The sequence below is a fragment of the Lissotriton helveticus genome, chromosome 1_1 (assembly GCF_964261635.1).
Source record: "Lissotriton helveticus chromosome 1_1, aLisHel1.1, whole genome shotgun sequence".
Taxonomy (NCBI): Eukaryota; Metazoa; Chordata; class Amphibia; order Caudata; family Salamandridae; genus Lissotriton; species Lissotriton helveticus.
Window position 1 is genome coordinate 1,999,727,852 of NC_136057.1, and position 22,296 is coordinate 1,999,750,147.

The 22,296-nt window shown below is 45.6% G+C and overlaps 1 protein-coding gene across 4 annotated transcripts in view; it reads left to right on the plus strand.

Moving 5' to 3' along the window:
- Window positions 1-293: 293 nt before the first annotated feature.
- The window catches only part of CDC14A (cell division cycle 14A), a 436,445-nt gene continuing 414,442 nt past the window's right edge, over window positions 294-22,296 (plus strand). The window contains exon 1 of one of the 4 annotated variants that reach the window (XM_078644521.1): window positions 294-1,929. In XM_078644521.1, the coding sequence (XP_078500647.1) occupies window positions 1,833-1,929 (97 nt within the window). In that variant the 5' untranslated portion in view covers window positions 294-1,832. Of the gene's footprint in view, window positions 1,930-5,012; window positions 5,095-22,296 lie in introns of those variants that run through there. The other 3 variants (XM_078644501.1, XM_078644511.1, XM_078644505.1) reach the window with 3 other exon arrangements.

Here is a 22,296-nt window from a genome sequence, read left to right on the forward strand (position 1 = left end):
ACTGCCGGGCCATAATTAAAGTCTCTTTGAAAGTAACTGAAACATTTTTATATTTTCTGTAATCGGCAACTGGTACGCAGCAAAGGAACACCCTGGCGCTCCTATGGATGCACCGCCCCTATGGGGCGCTCTTCCTGCATGAGCGCATCCTACATCCAGCATCAGACTGGTTCCCAAAAAGTTATGCTACTAAGCTACTCGTTAAGAGAAAGGCATCTGCATTTTCACGGAACTCACACAAATAACTTAAACAAGTCTATAATTACAGAAGTGGAGTGACACAAAATTATGTGACAAACCAACACAATCTGCAGCTACAATCGATAACAAATCGGGGCCTTTCTTCTTTCATTTGCCTAGTATGATTGACAACAGTGATACATTAAGTGAAAAATATATGGAGAAATTAAGTATTTTCAGTTACCCATAATGAATGGCCTTTTTCTGCGTGAAAAGGTCGTTAAATAGTTTCTAAGAAGGAAAACATTATTAATTTGGCAGCCGTCATAAACTATTGGAAAAGAAAATATATAAACATGTAAGTCATTTGCAAATTCCAGTGGAACGTAGGACCAAATAAAGTAGTAAAGACGGAGACAAGGTGTGGTTATTCTGTCCACAGAAAATGTGGGCTGGCCGTCCCTCAAAAAACTGGAAAATCATAGACAAAATAATAAGCCTAAAGAAAAGAGGGTTGTGGTAGCTAACGTGGTCTTGGTTGTTTGGGGCTAAGCAGCTAGGCAACTATCATTATGGAGATTAGGCAAGCATACAGTCCCTGCTTCGGTGTTCCTGTATTTATTTACGAATCTTGTGTTCTTGGTTCAACGCGGTCCTCAAAACGATTACACGTTTCGTGATAAATGGCGAAGTTTTGTCACTGTTTGCTAAAATTGAAGTTAATAACATGAACCATATACTTTACGATATTTATACTTGGATCTTCAAAAGTGAGAAACTTCTGCTGGAAGTGGCTTATGCGACATTTTTTATCATATATGCGCCTTATACGCCTTATTTGTTGATTTTTAAACACGTACAGCTGGCTGCGTAAAATGTTAAATGGCTCGTTGAAAGGCACCAGGGTAGCTGCATTCAGTTTATCGAGGGGACAGAAGGTCATAAACCACAGCTCTTTCAGTCCCCACCTGCTAGAGCTGAAAGGGGTCCCATCTGGCCAGAACTGCGTCTCGAAACTTCCATTGAAATGCGCTGGAGAGGGTGACTGTTAAGAAGGGTGGCGGAACTCTTACAAATGATGATAAAACGCCTCAAGGGTAGAATGCCGGTGTCCCGCGTAGAGCGCGGCCGGCCCTGCGGCTGGCAGACGCCGCCATAGCGCCGCGGTGCTCCTCTTCCCTCCCTTCCGCCCCGGCTCGTCTGCCAACACCGCGGTTCCTTCACTCCTACCCCGGCTCGGGCTGAGACAGAGGCGGGGAGAGCGACGGAGTGAAGCCGCCGCCGCCGAGAGACACAAACTTTCCCAGCCCAGCCTGGGCCGCGGCCTGTTCAGACGAAACAAAGCCTTAGCAACGGCCCCCTAGCGACCCCATGATTGGCGCGCGGTAACCATGTGATGTTTCTTTGGGATGTTGCTGGGAGCGATGCCGCCGACACTTTGCGTTGGGTGAAGCCATGGAGGGCAGCAGCGGGCACGGGCAGCGGCAGCGGCGGAGCGGGCTGTGAGGGGAGCCGCGGGGCCGGGCGCAGAGTCGGCGGAGGCGGCGGCAGCCGGGCCGACTGCGGGGTTCCAGCGCTCCGCCTGACTTCTAGACTCCGCCGAGCCGGGCGCGCCGAGCCTCGCGGGCTGCTTCCTTCCTGCTGCCCCGCTGATGATACGGGACGGCCCCACCGGCGGCAGCAGCCCCCGGCTCCTCGGCGGCATGGCCGAGTCTACCGAGCTCATCGGGGCTTCAGAATTTATTAAAGGTGAGGCGTTTCTGCCCCTCGGGGACTCAAGACATCCCGGGCTCTCCCTCCCAGCTACTCCAGCTCTGCCACTCCTACTTCTGTCCACAGCCCCCCTGGCTTCTGCTGCGCATTCCGCCTCATGGGTTTCAGCCTCTGTGCCCTCTTGCCCTGCTCTCATATCCAAAGTCTATTCCAGTCTCTGAGTTTATTCTTGCCTCTTATGCCGCCTCAAGCCGCTGCTCTCCACTGACCCCGTTATTCCAGGGTTCGCTTCTGAGTATTCGTGGTGGTGTTCATCACCAGGCACTGTGTTGCAGCATCCAATTTCCTCTACGATTGGAACCCACACTTTTTAAATTCCAACATTAGTTTATGATTCTATTCTCGAATATAATCTTTGGCTTTTGTTCAGAGTTCTATCTTCCCAGTCTTTGCGTTCCAGCGTTTACAGTTTGTTTTACTCCATAACTTCCAGGGTCCCAGCCACAGACACTTCTCCATGGCCTCTGCGAACAACTTAACCCCAGTGCCCCTTCTTTTCTGCACTTGCTGGTCCGTTCTTTCCCTTTTCTCCAGTGGTCTGCCACTTGGTAAAATCCTATGGGTTCTGCCTGTCACTTTTGTCTACAAGAATCTATGCAGCATACCAGAGTCCTCTACCTTCTTTCCAATCGCCTCCTGGTGCCCGAAATGTAAGCCAGGAAAATGGTACTCTGACCGAATGTTAAAAGCTGGACGAATTTTGGGTGCAGTGGGCATTTCTCATACTTCGGGGTTTGGTATTCCAGGGTTGGACCTGACCCAGTAGCTCGTGTGGACTGCTCTATTGGAGCAGGACCAAGGCACATTTACCTAGTCCCGGCTTCAAGTGGCATAGTGGAGGGGTAGAGCTTTTGCAAACATTCCACCTTTGTGTTTTCTGATGTTTGATGTGTATGCCAATGCGTTTATCCCATGTTTGCTGGGCCACAGGACTCAAGATATTTCTCACTGTTGAGGCCTAACTAGGCTGCAATGGGGCTGGAGTGGCTTTTGTTCCCATTCAGGGGGGACCTTGCCTAGCAGTTTGGGCTGGACTGTTGCCATTGGAGCAGCACCAATTCTTGCTTGCAAGTGTCTTAGTGGACAAACCATGTCGGACTATAACACAGACAAAGACATCTTGCTCAGTGGCTGAAACGTCTGCAAGCTTTCAGCCAATCACCTTTGTGATTTCCTGGCACTATTGCACCTAATGATATCTGTATACCTTGCATTGACCTTTGAAGGCCGTATTACCAGTCCTATCTCAGAATGTGTCAAGTAAGGATCGAAGGCATGTTCATCTCAGCTTCCAAGTCCTATGTCTACCTCTAAAACAACTAGGAGTTTTTAACAGAACCAGACAGTACAAGGACATCTACACATGGTATGGCAAGTTGCAAATGGTATAAGCAGAACATTCTCTGCATACTAGACCCCCCAATATCTGTTTTACAGTTTAAACCTTCCTGTCTCCTGAGCCTGTAGCTTACACCCTACCTCTGGCTATTACATCCCCACCGTCTCTGATTCTCTGGTTTCAGAGTCCTCCTGTGCATTTTTAAGCTTCTAGTCTGTGGTGTCACCTGGAGCCTTGAGGTCCCTGTAATTCTTAGCCTGTGGTCCTGAGGTCTTCTTGCTCTTTTAAGCATGTATCCCTTTTTATGAACCCGTTCCTGTTTTTTGTCTTGGCAGTAACAATTTCACTTAAGTCTGTGTCCCGACCCTCTGGAGGCGGTGCCAGGTGTTCCATTCTCTACCCAGCCCCTGTCCATTTAATCGCGGGCATGGGGTCCAGACTATGAGGTCTATATTACCCCAGATGGGAAACATTTGCCTTTCTGGTGGTCTCAGGCCCAGGGAAGGCATGCTCCCTCTAGCAACCACCTCCTTTAAGTCAGCCCCTAATTCCACTTTTTATTAGGCTCCTTTAAGTGTCTGACCTGGCATTTGAGTATTTCCTCCACAACAGGGGATTTGACCCTGGAACATACCCCTTTTATCTTATGGATTTTTTGAGTCTTCTTCCACACATGTTTTTGATCAACACAATCAGTCTCCTCAGTTTTTCCTTCGCCCACTACCCTTCTTTCAAGTTAAGGCCATTGTTTATCTGTGGAGATGTCTGTTCCTTTGGTGTCAGCAACAGACACACCCTTTGCCCTATCTTAAATACTTCCCTCGGTTACTGTCCTAGAAAATACCCAGAAACAATCCCCTATTACATTGCCAATTTGTGCACCTCTTCCCACTTGAACTCTATAAAGTACCCCTTGATGCAGGATTGAAGTTAAATATTTCTCACTGATGTAGGGAGTATACAGTCGTCATTCCGGGGGATTGTGGATAGACAATAATGGAAAAGTCCTTGTTCAATCTGTGTCCATGGTTTGCTTGTGTACAGGCAAGGAGATGGAAAACGTCCAGCTTGCGCCAACTTGAGTCGCTCATGAGCTTTTTCACCATGGTATTGCTTTGCTTATGCTTTTATTGTAAACCTAACATTTATTGTAAACTGACAGTAATTGTTCCTCAACTGCTAGAGGCCATGTTGCCAGAACCCCAGTATATGGCCAAAATAGAAGCTGAGCCCAACTAAAACGAGGGGTGTGCAGCTCTGTTAGTAAGTTTTTATATCTATATCGCTATTTATATAGCATGAACCTAGCTGGGGCACCATGCATTGTGGGTGATGTTAGTATTCCATACAAGACCGAGTACCTCCAGAGGGTGTTTGTCTTTGAACTACACAATTTACATCGCATTTCACGATTTTACCCCTTCACACATCTATATTTTTAGTGACGGCGACAGTAAGTGATTTTCTCAGAATTGCTTGTTTATTTGGTCAAGTGCCGAGTCGTGATTCGAGCCCGGTATCCATCATCGGCAGGGGCGCTTAACCGCTAGACAACATAGATCACCTCCCTGTTAGTGCTATCTTTTGATTGGACCGACTCTTGGCGCAGCTTCCGCGAGCTGGCAGTCAGTGCTGAAGTCCGGCACTCTTATCGTTTCGGACTCTCTCTGGCAGATAGGGAATTTCCCAGATTCAGACTTTCTGGCAAGTGAAAGAAGCCGAGAGCTGAAAATAAATGTACGCACTCTCTAGAGAAAGGGCAGGCCGCAGCCACGCCAACTTCATCAATTGGGCCACCTCGAGTAAGTGTCATTGAAGCTGTCCTGCATGCGTGGTAAAAGGGGGAGCGAGTTCAAATAAAGGTGTCACACCGGAGGCCGGGCTGCAATGAAAACTTGTTTGCTGCATACATAAATTTAAGGATTTATAAATAGATAAGTGCTAAAAACACTTAATCGCTTGAGGGCAATGTCTGCCTGTAAACAGAACTTTTAACAACATTTGTTTGGCTCTCTGTATCGCCTGAATTCGATGCCTCGCCTGCACGCCCATCCCTGTCTTTGGCTTGCTTGAAACGCCCATCCATTGTCTTTGGCCTGCTTGAGTGATCGCTGAGACCTTTGCAGAGAACTTTTTATGTCCGTAGTACAATTGTTCCTGTCAGAATCCGGTCTGTTCAAAAGGGCATATTATCTAGTTTAATTTTCAGCTGCAGATTAAACGTGCTGCGTCTTGTTTACTTGTTGGGTTACTCTTCTGTGTATGTCACAGGCTTGATCTGATATGAGTTTTGAGGTGTGTTTACCCACTGTAAAATCTTTTTCATCGATATAGATCAAGGGCATTTGTGACTTTAATCTATTAACAAGTACATTTCCTTTAAGGGGTGTTATGTGCTGGTATGAGTAAGGGTCTGTTTTCAAGGTTTTCACCAGGCTTTAAAAAAGTACCTATCATGCTTGTATTTAAGGTTTCAAAAATCACACCACCTTTTAAAATGTAATTTGCCACCTCCATTATGTACTTTGATATGTAGGCTGCAAGGGTTTTGTAAAACTTGGCCAGCAAGCCATTGCTTTTTGTAGCTGGACCGTTCGGAACGGATGACCAAATTATGTGCTATAATCAGGACCACTGGAATTATGCTGCATGCGAGGGCCAAATTATGCGACGGGATTGCATAAATTATGTGGCAAGAAAAGGCAAATTATGTGGCTTAATGCAGCACACTTTGTGATCGTATTACTTCATTATTTTCTCAGTTATAAACTGAACACAGTCAGGGCATTGGTTGCTCCTCATTTATTACCCGTTTACCACCCAATTGTAGCAATAAGCACCAGAAAGGTGACTAGTCCACCTTTGCGAAAGGTATTCCACTGCGCAGCAACTTGTCACTGCATTGTAAGTAACTTTTGAACCGTTAGAAACTATTTTTTGGGGTTACAATCTGCATATTATGGATTATATGGCACCTGCGGCAAAACCGGAGGCCGCATAATTCCAGTGGCCCTGGTTATAATGCAGCATAGTTGTAACCCTATATTCAGTACTTTTTCATTTTCACACAATACTGTACGGGCAAAAATGTCACCTCATTAGTATATATTTAACACATGAATACAGCAATCAGCAACTGAAAGCTGGCCAGTTAACCTTGCACTCCTTGACACCACGTGTGGCACTTTTTAAGTAACTTTTGACCCATTTGAGTTGGATTATTTTTTGTTGACATTTGTAAATCATGCAGCAGCTAGTGGATGATGTGTCAAGTAAATTAGATCCAACATTATGCATAAAAGGCATAAATCATTTAATAGTGTTCCTGGCCAGGGCTATAGTGACATAGGATCCCTTGCTGAAATGTACTTTCAGAATCCATGTCACTATTACATTGGTTTTGCAACATTGCAACAGAGCTGCTAAAATTTTAAATAGAGCGTAGAAGCGCTTTTCAGCCGGGCCACTGGATATATTGTTAAGGGAAAGCAAAAAAGAAAACATTTTAGTAAGAGCATATATAGTGTGATAATGATACAGGTAATATCAACCATTAAGCATTTGGAATGATAACATTTTCATTTAAACAGTACTTGTGATTGTGTGAGAGGTGATGTCTTGTTTTGTAGCTCACTTTTATTAGTAAAACAAATTGTTTTTGTTCATGTTTAGTATTTTTTCTCTTAAAACGATTGCAGTATACCAAGGAACAAAATAGGGTCTTTCTCTTAGAACTAGGGGGTTCATCAGGAGTAAGGAACAAAGTGGAAAGGAAAACCGGGGGCAAAAGGAATGGATACAATCACAGCAGGGTTAACCTCCAGGAAGGAAAGATTTGTATTAAAATCTTGGAATTTGCAGTTATGCAGGCACTTGTTCCTCCGAACACCCTTGGGCATCTCTGAACCTTGATATCAGGATCTACCTTCTAGATTATAACATCTAGTTAAACCATCCAATATGGTCTATTGCTATAGCGACACTTGCCTGTTAATAGATTGAGCTCGCCTTATATCATCAAATTATTCGAGTCTCCAAGGCATCTATTTATCATTTAAGGAATCTAATGTGTTTAGCCTTTCCTCCATTTTCCGCAAATGATTATAGCCATGAAAAAGTTTATTCAAGCTAGCCTTTATTTTAGTAATTTGGTCTACCAAAAACAGTTGCTGAACAAACTGCAGCATATCCAAAATTGAACAACCCATATAGTTTTTACATTGTAAAAATTGTGTTCCCTAACCAGCTCCATTGGCTGCCAGTTCATAATAAATATATAAAATTTAAATCTGTATGTATCGGTCATCGGGAGCGTAAGAGAGCTGGTGCAGTTTTTCCTTAGATTACATTTTTGACCTATATTCCCAAATAAATCATGGATGAAAGTCTAAAGTGTTTTAAATGGCCCCAAGTTTAGATACAAAATACACTCAATGTGTACTGATTTCTGCTTTTATTCAATCCCTTGCCAGACACTCAATTAATACCGGGTTGACCTACCAGAATATGATCTGATTGTGCCACATGTTTGCTTAATGTAGTTACATGGTTAAGTTGTCAAAGTTAAGTGTACCAAACATGTCCCTCCACCCTCCACTACACTAATATTCACCCTCCGCTTCAGGTTACCTTTCTCCAGCCGGCCTTTCCCTCTGGACATGGCAGTTCCATCCACACTCCACTACGACTGTTTCCATGCACTACGTCTTCTACAGACATTCCTTGGTGGGAATGGGTGCTGGCTCGGTTTTGGGCACCCCCAGAGTCTGTGTAAGCTCCCTGTGTTGTATTTCTCACCCGTACCACCCCGTCTCTTCCCTTCTAGTGGGAGATCTGGACCTATGAGTTGACACCCAAGGTCTCCTAAGGCCTCTCTTAGGCCCCCTAACTCAAGAAACCTACCTGCAACTCTAGAAACGTCCTATTTGTCTACTGAACTTAGTATCCTGAAACACCAAGGGGTTGTGCCATCCATTTAGAAGAGCCAAAATCCAAGGCTATTGTTAGGAGCTAGCGGGCGACTTAGTACTCTTCCAAGAAACAAAGATTGGTTTTAAGGAAGCCCTGTTAATGAGCAAGTGCTTGGTGTCAGAATTGACTTGTTCTGAAGCTTGCGGGGGAAAAAGTGATACTTATCCATCGCTCCTAAAAATCTGGTCTATTGATAATTGCATTAGAACACAACACCAATGGCAGATGGCTACTTACCAGACTGAACATCGGTGCAAATGGTCTTTGTTATGAAAATATACACTCCCAACATTGACAATCCAATATTTTGGCCTACACTTAATAAGAAATTAGCAGACATCCCACAAGATTCGAAAATGATACTGGGAGGAGATTTTAACTTCCCAGTGGATCCTATTCTAGATCGCCACTCAGCCTTCAAACACAGAACCCCTATAACACACAAACAGATGTGCAGCCTATGCTCATCACACCACCTCCTAGACTTTTGGAGACTACACAACCCAAAGGGCAATGACTCACATTTTACTCTCTGCCTCACTCAAGCTATTCCCGCATTAACTATTTCCTTATTGATGTCTCACTTTGAAGAGCCACTTATGAAACAAAGATCCACCCCATCATCGTATCAGACCACTCTGCAATATCATTTTCCATTCTTAACCTTCCTGATAAAGGTGAGAATCAAATTTGGCATTTAGTCAAATACAAAAAAATGATCCAGATGTTGCCGAACTAAAGAATGAAGTAGAACACTTCTTCAGTGAAAATAAACATTTGGTCACATCCTCTGTAATTCTATGGGATGCATTTAAATGCGCCATAGGATGGCAAATAAACAAATGTTCCCAGAAAATAGAGAAATTAAAGGAACCCTACAAACTCTAGATACTGAAATCAAAAACAAGGAGGAACTGTTTAGAGACACTAACAATAAGTCCTTGCTTAAGAACATCAAACAATTAAAATACACCTATAACTCCACTGTCGGCAAACAAGCATACCTCTGTGTGCATGCTCAAAAATCGAAGCCACTTCTTTTTCACAGTAGAGCCGACAAAATGCTTGCCTCCACTCGTAAATTTAAAAACTTTAATAACCAAATCATACATATTAAGGCCCAATATGGGTCTCAGAAATGTAACTCAAAAGAGATAATTGAGGTCTTTAACAACGTATGCGATAAACGTTTACATGCCACAAAAGTAAAAACCACAAAACAAAATGCCTTGAATTTCTGAACTCCCTCCCTATGGCTTCAGTCTCCCATTCCAAAAGGACGAGCCTATATTAGCCAATAGAAACAGAAGAGATTGTTTAGGCAATAAAATCAATTCGCTCTGGGAAGGTACCAGGCCTAGATGGCTTCCCCATAATTTTCAATAAAACATTCACAAACTGTCATCAGACATCTTAAAAATACCCTTGATCACTCCGTTCTTCAAGGGGAGGTCTCTGGTATAGCCTCTGAGGTCACCATTGTGGTGATTTCCAAAGAGGACAAAGACCACTCCGACCCCAAAAACTTTCACCCCATCTCACTACGGAATATGAAGACCAAAATATTTGCCATCGTCCTTGCTGCCAGATTAGAAAGTTGCATCCCCAAACTTATCCATAACTCCAAAACGGGCTTTGTCGAAGGTAGTCTTGCCAGACACAACATTTGCATATTTTGCCACACAATAGAAGAGGCCTTCTCCTTTCCTCACACCTGACAGCGGCGATCGCACTCAATGCTGAAAAGGCCATTTGATAAGGTCTCCTGGCCTTTCCTCCGCGGTGTGCTGGAGTCTCATAACCTCAGCAACTCACTTATTAATCTGGTTATGGCTCTTTATGCGAATTCCAAAGCTAATATCAGGATAAACAGCCAATGCTAAAATCAGGATAAACTGCAACATCTCTACATCCTTTGACCTACACCAGGGTACAAGGCAGGGGTGCCCTCTTTCCCCTTGCTCGCTTCTGAAATTAAGGGACTGCAATTTGGCTCTTAATAATACTAAACCATGGCATAGGCATATTACATTGAAAATGTAATCATGAGTATCCCCAACATCATCCACAAGTTTTCTGGGGTTCCTGGATATACTTTAAACAAAGACAAAACCAAGGTCTTTCCCCTGAACTTCTTATGCTTTCCCTCACACTTGGTCACCACAGGTCTTAAATTACAGCCCAAATGATAGACATATCTAGGAATTTGGTTTAGCAATGATCTAACTGAAACAACACAGTATAATGAATCCCAGACAATCACCAACGTTAAAGACCTGCTTGCCTTCTGCTCGCCCAAACACATCTCTTGGTGGGGTAGGCTTCAACATCTCAAGAGGATGATCACACCATTAGTGAATTTTGTGTCATCCACGCTTCCCCTGAAACTATCTCCTTCCTTTTTCCAAGAAATTGATTAGATAACTTCCAAATTCCTTTGGAGTGATAAGAGTGAGGATCTCATATAAGGCCCTTAGGAATAGTTTCCTTCAGGGAAGTTGTAACTTCCCGAACTGGAACCTCTACCAATCAGCCTTCCTGACAGCACAGGGTGTATTCTGGGTAATCAGGTTGGGTTCCTCTCCAGAGAAAGAAATGAAAAAAATATTGGCATATGGTGCATTTTAAGGCAAATGAATGTAGCTATAAAAGCAATGCTTATTAAGCAGTTGGAATGTAGTCTTGAAATATTAAACACATTAAAAACTGCCCCGAATCTTACTGCATTAATATGTTCAACAGTTACTGTAATGTGTTACCCTCGTTCTTTTTGAACTTTTTAATCTATGTTTACTTTGTGATTTTTTTAAAGTTTTTTAATGAAATGTCTAATGTACTTTATGTATATTTTTTAATGATTTGTTATCACTGTGATAAAATGTTAAAATTTGAATAAATACACAAAGTATATATATTTTTCCATACAACTATTTTCTGGCTTTCTTTTTTATCTTGACTTGAATTTAAAGGATGTGTGCTATAGTGGTTTAATTTTGCAATCTTTGGTGGTCTATTGACTGTATTGTTTGGCCTATGTTCTGTAATTTAGCCTCCTGCTCTATATACACTTGTGTGATTGGTATTGTTAAACATTTTATACTAACTAGGTACCATTATTTCACTCTTCACCAACTTAGTGGTAAATTTGTGGGACAAATTTGGTTTATAATCCCTGAAACACCCAACACCCTGCACTGGCTGGATATAGAACAGAGCATATGCTCCCCCTTTTATATTTCATCCTTCATTACAATGTTGAGGTTTAAACCCTCTCAATCCCATTGTGTTCGTACAGACACTGAATGCGTTGAAACCTATTTATAACTCCAGGTTGGCCTCATTATGGCACAATTCTAAAATTAATGTTGAAGTAGCAGCAAATATTGCACATTTGTAGGCTTTCAAAGGCATCAGGCTAATCTGGGATGTATTCGATGACAACAATGATCTACTCTCTTTTTCTGAATTGGCCAAAACATAACCTTTCTAACCTAGACTTAGTCAGCTTTCTAAAGATCAAAGTTAAACTGTCCAAGCTCAATCATTCCAAATACTCAATCCTATCTGCCTGACTTACTGCTTGGCAGTTTTCAGGTCATATTGCCTCAAGATGTGCAGTGGCGGCTGGTGACTTTTGAAAGTGATGGGGGCGTAAACGCTGGGCATGACTTTTATATATCGAGCGATGTGAACAAGTTCAATTGACAAACCTGGGGTTCAGGTTGGGTTCCTCTCCAGAGAAAGAAATGAAAAAAATATTGGCATATGGTGCATTTTAAGGCAAATGAATGTAGCTATAAAAGCAATGCTTATTAAGCAGTTGGAATGTAGTCTTGAAATATTAAACACATTAAAAACTGCCCCGAATCTTACTGCATTAATATGTTCAACAGTTACTGTAATGTGTTAAATGTACAGCATGACAGCTTTAGACCCGTAAAATGTATGCTTGCCCAGTGTCTTGCACTGCACGCAGCATTAATTTTGGAAACATATGCTCTAACCAGACTTCCAAAAGCACCCAAAGATGCTGCTGGTAACCAGTCATATAGCATGTCATATACATTTCTGTGATACCTATAGTGTGCCATCTGACCGGTATTTTGGTTTCTCTCTGATCTGTAATTTTATCCAGATAAATGATACAGCAACTGAAATGCACCGGAACCCTATCAGTATGATTGGCTTTGTCACTGGGTGTTAGCTGTTTAAAGATAAATGAGTAACAACAATGATCTCTTATCAATAACTAACATTGGAAATGTTTACATTCTGAAATAGTGAGTCTGTGAATTAAATAGCATTGAGGTATGTGGAAAGAGTTTTGACCTTCAGTTATGTGTGCTTGTTAGATATGTATCTTCTTTTTCTCTGCATATCCTGTCCATCTGCACATCTTCAACTCCTTTTCTTTCCTCTTCTGGATCCTCTTTTCACTCTTCCCCGAATGCACTTCCTCCCATCTGTCACTTCACTGCCCCCAACATGCACTGCACTCCCTCAAATTTAAGCACTTTAATTTCTCTTACTTTTGCCTTGTAAATATTTTGCCATCTGTGTACCCCCTTCACACACACATCCACAGAATTTCAGTTGCAAATGGAATACATAAACCTTGTTCTTTGTGCTCTGCAGAGGGGCCAACCCACTGATAGGCACTTTGTTTGGATTCAGCTTTAGCACCTGTATGCTCAATCAAAGCCCCCTCATAAAACACCTGACATAGATTAAGCCTCAAAGTATGCACAGAAAAAAAAATATAAAATAGCTAACTCTTGGGGAATGCAAGATTAAGTAAAGCATGTGAAATAAGAGACAAACTAAATCGTTGTAATGTAAGTCAATCCAGGTTTTTGGCATCTAGTTAACTTGGGTGCATGAAGACAGGGCCAGTTTTAATGTCCTACATCAGAGAACTGTCAACTGTAAGCACATGTTCACAGTAAGCACATATCTCTCACTTTGGGCTTGACTCGGATATTTGGATCAACTTTGCAAGGGAACAAGAACCCCTGCTCCCTATTTGGATCTATTTCGGGGGGAACAAATACAGCAGCTCCTCTTCTAAAGGAGCGAGTGATCTGCAGCGGGGGCGTGGGGTGTCCCAGTGGGAGAGGTTAGCGTGATGAGGGGTCTCAACACAATATACATAACACAACATTAGCAGGCAGACTGGTACCATTACTGAGAACAATGCACCAAATCAGACGCCCTTACATCCACTCCCACATATGGCGAAAGGGTGGGATCTTCGCCTTTGAATGACGTACATCTGAAATCATGCAGGGATGAAGTCTCCAACGCTCGAAACCGTGACGCTTATTGCGTCACTGGCCTAGAGAGTGCATACAACCCAAGTTCACAATGGCAATGAAGGGCTTTAAACAGAAACCCTGTGTTGTGCATCACAGTTAAAAAAGTTGATTTATTGCCTGGCTACCGTCTCCTGTTTGAAAGCGAGGCAGGGGCGAGTCGTTTATCGTACTTGGTCGCTTGGAAAACATAGTCCATAGAGCTGTACGAATCTGCTCTGGTAGGCTCTATCACTCCGAATGCCATTCCAGAACCGATTCAGTCAGCGCTAAGGGTTTCCAGGCATCATACTTGGTCGTTCGGAAGTGTGAACGATTCGGTTGGAAACAAGGGCTCTGGATCGGTTTAGGCAAAGCCGAATCAGATTCAGAGCCCTTCCGACAGAGATCTGAATCGACCCCATAGTGTTTAATAAGTGCTGTGTTTGCTGGTGGTGGGCACCAGCACTCCTTCTTGTATAAGAAGGACTTACTCATCCGACTGGGACCCAGAGCAAAGGAGAAAAGTGCCAAAAAATAGGGATGAGTAATAGAAAAGGTGGAAAACAGGGAGAAAGGAAAAAAGCAGAGAGGAGAAACAACCTACAACAGATAGATGGAAATGTCAGGAGGTGGAAGAAAAAGGTATGAGAGTCTAGCCAATCTTTGTTTTTAGCAACCCTGGCATTTGCATTGTCAGGATTGTGCACCTCATGGAAACTCGTAATTATTATTTTCTGCACATTGGGGTAGATGATTGGAGTTGCTCCACGGATCACTTTCTTCAGATTCGGGATAAGAGCGAAACTGTATTTTCCTGCACTCTTAGCATTCTCTGTACTCATATGAGACTCTGGGGCAGCCAGACATGGCAGTGTCCACGAGGCAATGTACTCCGCAACTGCATGCCCCAGGACTCTGAGTTCCTTCAAGCATTAGACCCTACTTACAGACCACTCACTGTGGAATGGTGTCCTGCCAAGTTGCCAACAATGATTTTGTTTGACTGTTGTCGCTAAAATAATAAGCCATTTTGATTACATAGTTTGTAAATATTTGCATGTGTTTCTCTTAATGTAAATGTGTATGTAATTAGTGTAGACGTGCCCCATGGTAAGGATTACAGCGCAACGTATGTGTTATTGCGGGTTTTGTAATGCCGTACCCCATTGGCGACTTGGGCAGTATGCTCTTAAATGCTTAGCCATCTCGAAGTTTGTTTGATACGTTTGACCTTTCTGAGTGGGAGGGTCTATGAGTGCGGGTGTCAGGGGCATGGGAGGACTTACAAAAGCCCAGTCTCCTTCAGAGCTCTGTAGTAGTTTATCATGATAATAGAACTGAAATCTTACTGTGCATATGTTGACCGAATTTTTCATCTTCTAGAGCATATTTTTGATTAAATACTTTGGTATTGCGTGGGTTTCCAGGTATTTGAAAAACATATTGTCCTTCTATCAGCTTTCATATTTTTTTGTAGTATTGCCCTATTGTCTTGAAAAATAGATGCACACGATTCTAAACCCAACGTTGTGCATACCCTGCTGAAAACCACCACTGTTGGGCCAGGGTTCAGATTACTGCACTCTTTCCCCTTCTTGTTTCTCAGACACAGTAGACTTGTTTCCAGGTATTTCGCAAGTATGTGTTGACTTGATTTGCCCAAATTAAGATGCTGTTTGACTAACTTTTCATGCTTGTTAAATGTGGTTTATATGAGAATCGTAGGAGGGATGGACCCAGTGGCTTTAAGCTGACTCGCATCAGCACAAAAATACCAAAACTGCACCAACTGATAAACTAGGCCACGAACAACCTACCTACCTCAAGAGGCCTCCAACTATGTTTTGTTAGTTTTAAACACCGTCATTGAGAAAGCATTATCGCAGATTTGTTTTATTGTGGCAAGCCTGCCAGCAGATTTGGCCCGTACACAATCATCAAAGGAGAGGATTTTCACTTTATGGTTCTGATTGACATCCATCAAATGAAGTTTCACACTTGTCTGTAATGTTCGTCAGATCTGCTTAGGTAAAACATTGCTGCTGTTGAGAGCCATCAACCTGCATTCTTCATGGTGAGTCACTAAGGGTTTCTTTAATCCAGTGACAATTAATTTTATGAGACCATATTGCACGGCCAGTAGTCTCTGTACTAAGAGAAGCTCGCGTGTTTTACGATATGGCACAATCTTCCTGCCTTACTGCACCCAAAGGCAGCAGTGGCATTGTTGGGTTGGTTAAATAAATTAGTGGATATATTTACTGCAATTAACAAAGGGTGTTTTATTTGCTTTAGGTGATTGAGGCAGGAGGTAAAAAGTAAAGATAGTGAACAAAAGCGAGCACATTGGAAAGATATGACTGAGTAGTTTGAGACAGAGACCGAGTCATTTAGATGAATGACAGACCCGTAGATTGTATACTGTTGACCTCAGTGTCTACTAAATTTAGATTGTAGAACATGATCCCAGAGTTCTGCATTTTTTTTAATAGATCTTGCATCCCATTTTGATTTTAAGCTGTATGCAGTCTTATTCGTATAGTATGGAGTCTCTAATTTGTTTTTTTTAACCTATATTTGACGGTATTTCTAAGTTTCAGAGAAGAGGGTGGTCCTTGTTTTAGCATTTACACCATTGGCAGGCTCTATCTTCATCCCATTTGAAGACCATCATTCCATGGTTCTCAGAATGTCCCCCCTCCAGAATTTAGAATGTTAATAAAGTTCCTTGTGGACTGGGGGTTGCTGCGGACCGGAATAACAGGCGTGGAGGCCGTATATACTGGGCTATGGTAGCTGTTTTTATTGTTCGGTTTAACAAGTGAAACAGGAGTAGGTACAGAGGTCTGGGGTGAAGCTGTAGTCGTCTCCCAGGAATATACCGGCTGATGGATCGTCCGGAGGTCTTCACGTCTTCCTGGGCGTTGGGATAACCTCGGAGGGAGATAGAGAAGCAGGGGTTAGTCCTTCCAGCATGGACTATTCAAGTACTGTTACCAACACCAGGGTCGTGCGGGAATAAAGAGGACCGTGAGGAGGGGAACGGGCAGGGGGTAGACGGGAAGGGATCAAGGAGGTGTGGAAAGGGTATAAGAGAGGTGCTCCTGTGGTGGGTCGGGGTGTAGGGACTATGATACAAGTTCTAAGTGCAGTGTCTCTACGTTCTATTATATACAGTGCTTAAGGGTGCTCTATCAGTGCGTGCAATATCTATATAATTACAAGTAGTTACAACTATATACAAAGGGGACACGGAGACGGTAACAAGGTACTCACGTGCCCCGCCGTAACTCTCCCGAGAGTTACGGCCGCTCTCCAGCCACCTCCAGAGGACTCCACCACTCCTCGGTCCAGACGTCCTCCAACTCTCCGTCTTCGATCCTCGCACTCCTTCCGCTCTCCGTCAATGGTTCGCTGCGCGCTGTCTCCTGCCACGAGTCGGCTATCGGGAACGCTCTCCTCTCTTCGTCGTCGGCTTTTGAATGTCCAGGTCCTGGGAAGGGGGTGGGACTTCCGGTTTCCCGGTAGACTGCTTCCGGTTCGGGACTTCCGGTTCCCCGGTAGGCTGTTTCCGGTTCGGGTCTTCCGGGTTCCAGGTGTTCGGGGTTCTCTGTTTCTGGGAAGGGCCGGTGTCTGGTCCTCTGGTCTCGTACCTGCATAGGGAATAAAGAAGAAGGACTCCCGGTCGTCAGAGACGCAGGAGGGTTAGAGGTCGTGGTACCCCCACACGGGTGTCGCCCGGTAGAGGTAGGTGGTATCCCCCTTCCACATCCCCTTTCCCTAGCTGTCTTTCTTGTGGGGGAGGATGGCGGGGGATATCTGGACAGGTAATCCGCATTGCCCTGCTCGGCCCCCTTCCTATGCAAGGTCTGGAATCTGTAGGGCTGTAGGGATAAAAACCAACGGAGCACTCTGGCGTTATGTCCCCTGTTACGTGCCATCCACTCTAGAGGAGCGTGATCCGTGTATAGAACGAATTCCCGCCCCTCCAGATAGTAACGCAGGCTCTCTATGGCCCATTTAATGGCCAGGGCTTCCTTTTCGACTACCGCGTAGTTTACCTCACGAGGGAAGAGTTTCCTGCTAAGGTAGAGGATAGGCCTCTCTATGCCTGCCTGGTCTTTTTGGGAGAGGACTGCTCCCAGTCCCTGTTCTGAGGCGTCGGTTTGGAGAATAAAGGGTCGCGTGTAATCGGGACTGATGAGAACCGGCTCAGAGAGCAGTGCTTGTTTAAGGGTCCGAAAAGCTGTCAGCATCAGAGGGGAGGGATGTCGTAACAAGGATTCTGTTCCCGTGTTCTTCTTTAGGAGATCTGTTAGGGGCACGGCTAACTGAGAAAAATTAGGGATGAACCTCCGATAATATCCTAAAAGCCCAAGGAAAGCCCGGAGATCCTTTTTGGTTTGTGGGAAGGGTATTGACTGGATGGCCTTTATTTTATTATCTTGGGGTCGTATGACCCCCTTCCCAAGGAGGTAACCAAGGTACTTGACTGTTTGTGCAGCAAGAGTGGTTTTAGCGGGGTTGATAGTGAACCCGTGTTCCCCCAAAGAGGTGATCACCCGTGTCAGGTGGGACAGATGCTCTGGCCAGTCATCGCTGTATATGACTATATCGTCAAGGTATGCTCCTGCGTATCGGGCATGAGGCTGCAGAACAACGTTCATAGCCCGTTGAAAGGTTGCTGGGGCCCCATGAAGCCCGAAAGGCATTACTTTGAATTGGAATAGTCCGTCAGGCGTAGAAAACGCCGTTTTCTTTTTGTCCTCACTCTTCAGGGGGATTTGCCAGTATCCCTTGCAGAGATCCAGCGTGCTGATGTAGCGAGCCCGTCCAATGCGTTCTATCATCTCGTCTACTCTGGGCAGCGGATACGTATCAAAACTCGAAACTTTATTGACTTCCCTAAAGTCAATACAAAACCTCGTGGAGCCATCGGGTTTGGGAACAAGCACGATGGGTGAGTTCCAGCAACTGATAGACGGCTCGATAACTCCCATTTTCATCATTTCTTGGGTTTCTTCTTGGATGATTTTCCGGCGGGCTTCTGGGACGCGATAGGGGCTCTGTCTCACGACCTTTCCTGGTTCTGTATGGATCGCATGTTCTATGACCGTGGTGTGTCCCGGAGAAGTGGAAAACACCCTTTGTATGGGGGACAAGACAGTCCTGAGGTCATCCCGTTGTTTCGGGGGTAGGTCTGGATCTACACAACTCTCGAAGAGTGGCCTCCCGGGATCAATCGCGTTGGACAGCACTGGTTGGGGGCCCTCCCATTTCTTAAGCAGATTGATGTGATAGATCTGTCTCTGGTTACGGGTATGATCTAATTCTATTTCGTATGTAACGGGTGTTACCTGTCTCGTCACCGGATATGGTCCCTGCCATTGTCCCAGCAGTTTGTGATCGGATGAGGGAAGGAGGAGTAGCACGAGGTCTCCGGGGGCGAAGGTTCTGGCTTTGGCTCCTCTGTCATATTGTCGCTTTTGTGTAGCCTGGGCGGTCAATAGGTTCTGCCTCACTATTTCCCTGATCTGGCCCAAGTGAGTCTTGAGGTTGGCAACATATTCGGGCAGGGGTCGGGTACGATCGGGCTCGGCTTCCCATGCCTCCCGTGCCATATCCAGGAGGGTTCTAGGGGGCCTTCCGTAGAGTAGTTCATATGGCGAATACCCTGTGCTGCTCTGGACCTTGCAACGGATAGCAAAGAGGGCCAACGGAAGCATTTCCTCCCAGCGACGACTTTCTAGACCCAACAATTTCTTGAGAGTGGTTTTCAGGGTTGCGTTATAACGTTCTACGAGTCCGTCGGTCTGGGGGTGGTAGGCCGAGGTCCTGATTTGTTTAATGCCCAGTTGCAAACATACTTGACGCATGAGAGAAGAGACAAACGGGGTTCCCTGGTCCGTCAAGATCTCTCGGGGAAAACCCACTCGGGTGAAGATGGTTACAAGGGCTCTTGCTATGTTTTGTGTGGTGGGATGTTTCAGTGGAACGGCCTCTGGAAACCGAGTGGCGTAGTCTACGAGAACGAGAGCATACCGACATCCGCTCTTTGAGGGCAACATGGGGCCTATCAGGTCCATCCCAACCCTAGTGAACGGGACATCTATGAGGGGGAGCGGCTGAAGGGGAACTCTTGGGGGCCGGTATCGACTGTTCTTTTGACACACCGGACACTCTTTGCAGTATTGGCTCACTTGTTTGTGTACGCCCGGCCAATAGAATTTTTCCAGTATCGTTTGTCCGGTTTTGTCGTCCCCGAAATGCCCTCCCAACAAATGACTATGGGCCAAAAAAAGTACTTTGTCGCGAAAGGGACCGGGAACGAGCAGCTGTGGTTCTTGTTGGGGTCCGCACTTCCTGTACAACAGACCATTTCGTTTAAAGAAATAGGGACATACGTGCAAGGGATCCTCATTTTCCTGGGCACGTCCCCAGGCGTCTTGTAACACCGGGTCCTCTTGTTGGGCTGCACGAAATTCCCGGTCGGTTTCCCATGGATGCGGGTCCACCTGAACAGTATAGGCAGGGGCGTATGTCCTTTTTTCTTTCTTCTTTTGCCGTCTGGTCTTTGGGACTTTGGTTGTAGGCTCTACGGGAGGCGGGTTTCTGGAAAAGGGAGCCTCGGACCACCATTTCTCCAAGGAATTCGTAGCATCATGCAACAGACGGGGTAGTCCATGATAATCGCTACCCAGGATAACCTGTTCCGGCAGGTTGGGTACTAGGCCCACGTTAAGAGGACTTCTTTCTCCGGAGGGTTGTTGTACTTGTACACGGGTGGTGGGATATCTTCTGGTGTCACCGTGTACGCATTGGATGTCAACGGTGCCAGTCATAGGCCCCATTGGACTGGCCATTTCTTGAGGCCTTAACACGCTTTGCCGACAACCGGAGTCGGCTAAAGCCATCATGGGGTAGCCATAAATTCTCACCGGACACCGGAAGGGAGGAGGACTGGCATCCGTGGTGAGACACACATAGTTCCGAGCCAGTCCAACCTCCATTGGTTCCTCCTTCTGTGGACAGAACCGTGCAATGTGGCCATATCCCCCACAGTGGTAGCATTGAGGGCCGGGATGACTTGGTCTTGGAATCACCGGAAAGGGAACAAAAGGGATAGGTTCTGGTTTTCGAGGTACTAATGGCCTCAGTGTTCGGGGATGACTTCCATGGATCGTTCGTGCTGGAGGTTCGTCCTTCTTCTGGGAGTCTTGTGCACGGCTGAAGGCGCTTGCAATCTCGACCGCAGTGTCTAGGGTGAGTCTTGAGTGCTGACGGACCCATTTCTGTGTAGCCGGGTGAAGGGAGGCCAGGAATTGCTCCAGGTATATCTTAACCATTATTTCCTCCTTGGTAGACGTGGCAGGCTTCAGCCAGCGATTGGTTAGGTCTTGGATGCGAAACGACAGGGCTCGGGGTGTTTCCTGTGGTCCCTCACGCACCTGTCGCAGTCGTGCCCTGTAGGTCTCATCATCGATTCCAAGCCGTTCAAGGATGCATGTCTTTATATCCTGGTACGGTGTCAGCCCTTGGATGTTGGCCTGTTGGAACGCCGCCTGGAGTTCCCCCGTCAGCAGTGGCCCAAGATAGTGGCTCCAGCGATCAACTGGCCAAGCAGCCGCCTGAGCCAAACGCTCAAAGTTTGTAAAAAAGAAGTCCGGGTCCTCTCCTGAAACGTATTTCTGTAATACCACTGAGGGCAATGCAGTCGCGGGTTTAGATTGCCCCATGACTTCGACTAGTTTCCCAAGGGCTCGGTCTTGAGCGGTGTCCTGATCTTTCAGGACGTCGTGCAGCTGGCCACGGTCGTCTTCGGCCGTCTTGAGAAACCGCTCCATCATCTTCCCAAGAAGATCCTGACTTTCTGCGAGTTGCTTCACGGCGGCCTCCATGCTTCCGGATCCCACTTCTGACACCAAGTGTGGACTGGGGGTTGCTGCGGACCGGAATAACAGGCGTGGAGGCCGTATATACTGGGCTATGGTAGCTGTTTTTATTGTTCGGTTTAACAAGTGAAACAGGAGTAGGTACAGAGGTCTGGGGTGAAGCTGTAGTCGTCTCCCAGGAATATACCGGCTGATGGATCGTCCGGAGGTCTTCACGTCTTCCTGGGCGTTGGGATAACCTCAGAGGGAGATAGAGAAGCAGGGGTTAGTCCTTCCAGCATGGACTATTCAAGTACTGTTACCAACACCAGGGTCGTGCGGGAATAAAGAGGACCGTGAGGAGGGGAACGGGCAGGGGGTAGACGGGAAGGGATCAAGGAGGTGTGGAAAGGGTATAAGAGAGGTGCTCCTGTGGTGGGTCGGGGTGTAGGGACTATGATACAAGTTCTAAGTGCAGTGTCTCTACGTTCTATTATATACAGTGCTTAAGGGTGCTCTATCAGTGCGTGCAATATCTATATAATTACAAGTAGTTACAACTATATACAAAGGGGACACGGAGACGGTAACAAGGTACTCGCGTGCCCCGCCGTAACTCTCCCGAGAGTTACGGCCGCTCTCCAGCCACCTCCAGAGGACTCCACCACTCCTCGGTCCAGACGTCCTCCAACTCTCCGTTTTCGATCCTCGCACTCCTTCCGCTCTCCGTCAATGGTTCGCTGCGCGCTGTCTCCTGCCACGAGTCGGCTATCGGGAACGCTCTCCTCTCTTCGTCGTCGGCTTTTGAATGTCCAGGTCCTGGGAAGGGGGTGGGACTTCCGGTTTCCCGGTAGACTGCTTCCGGTTC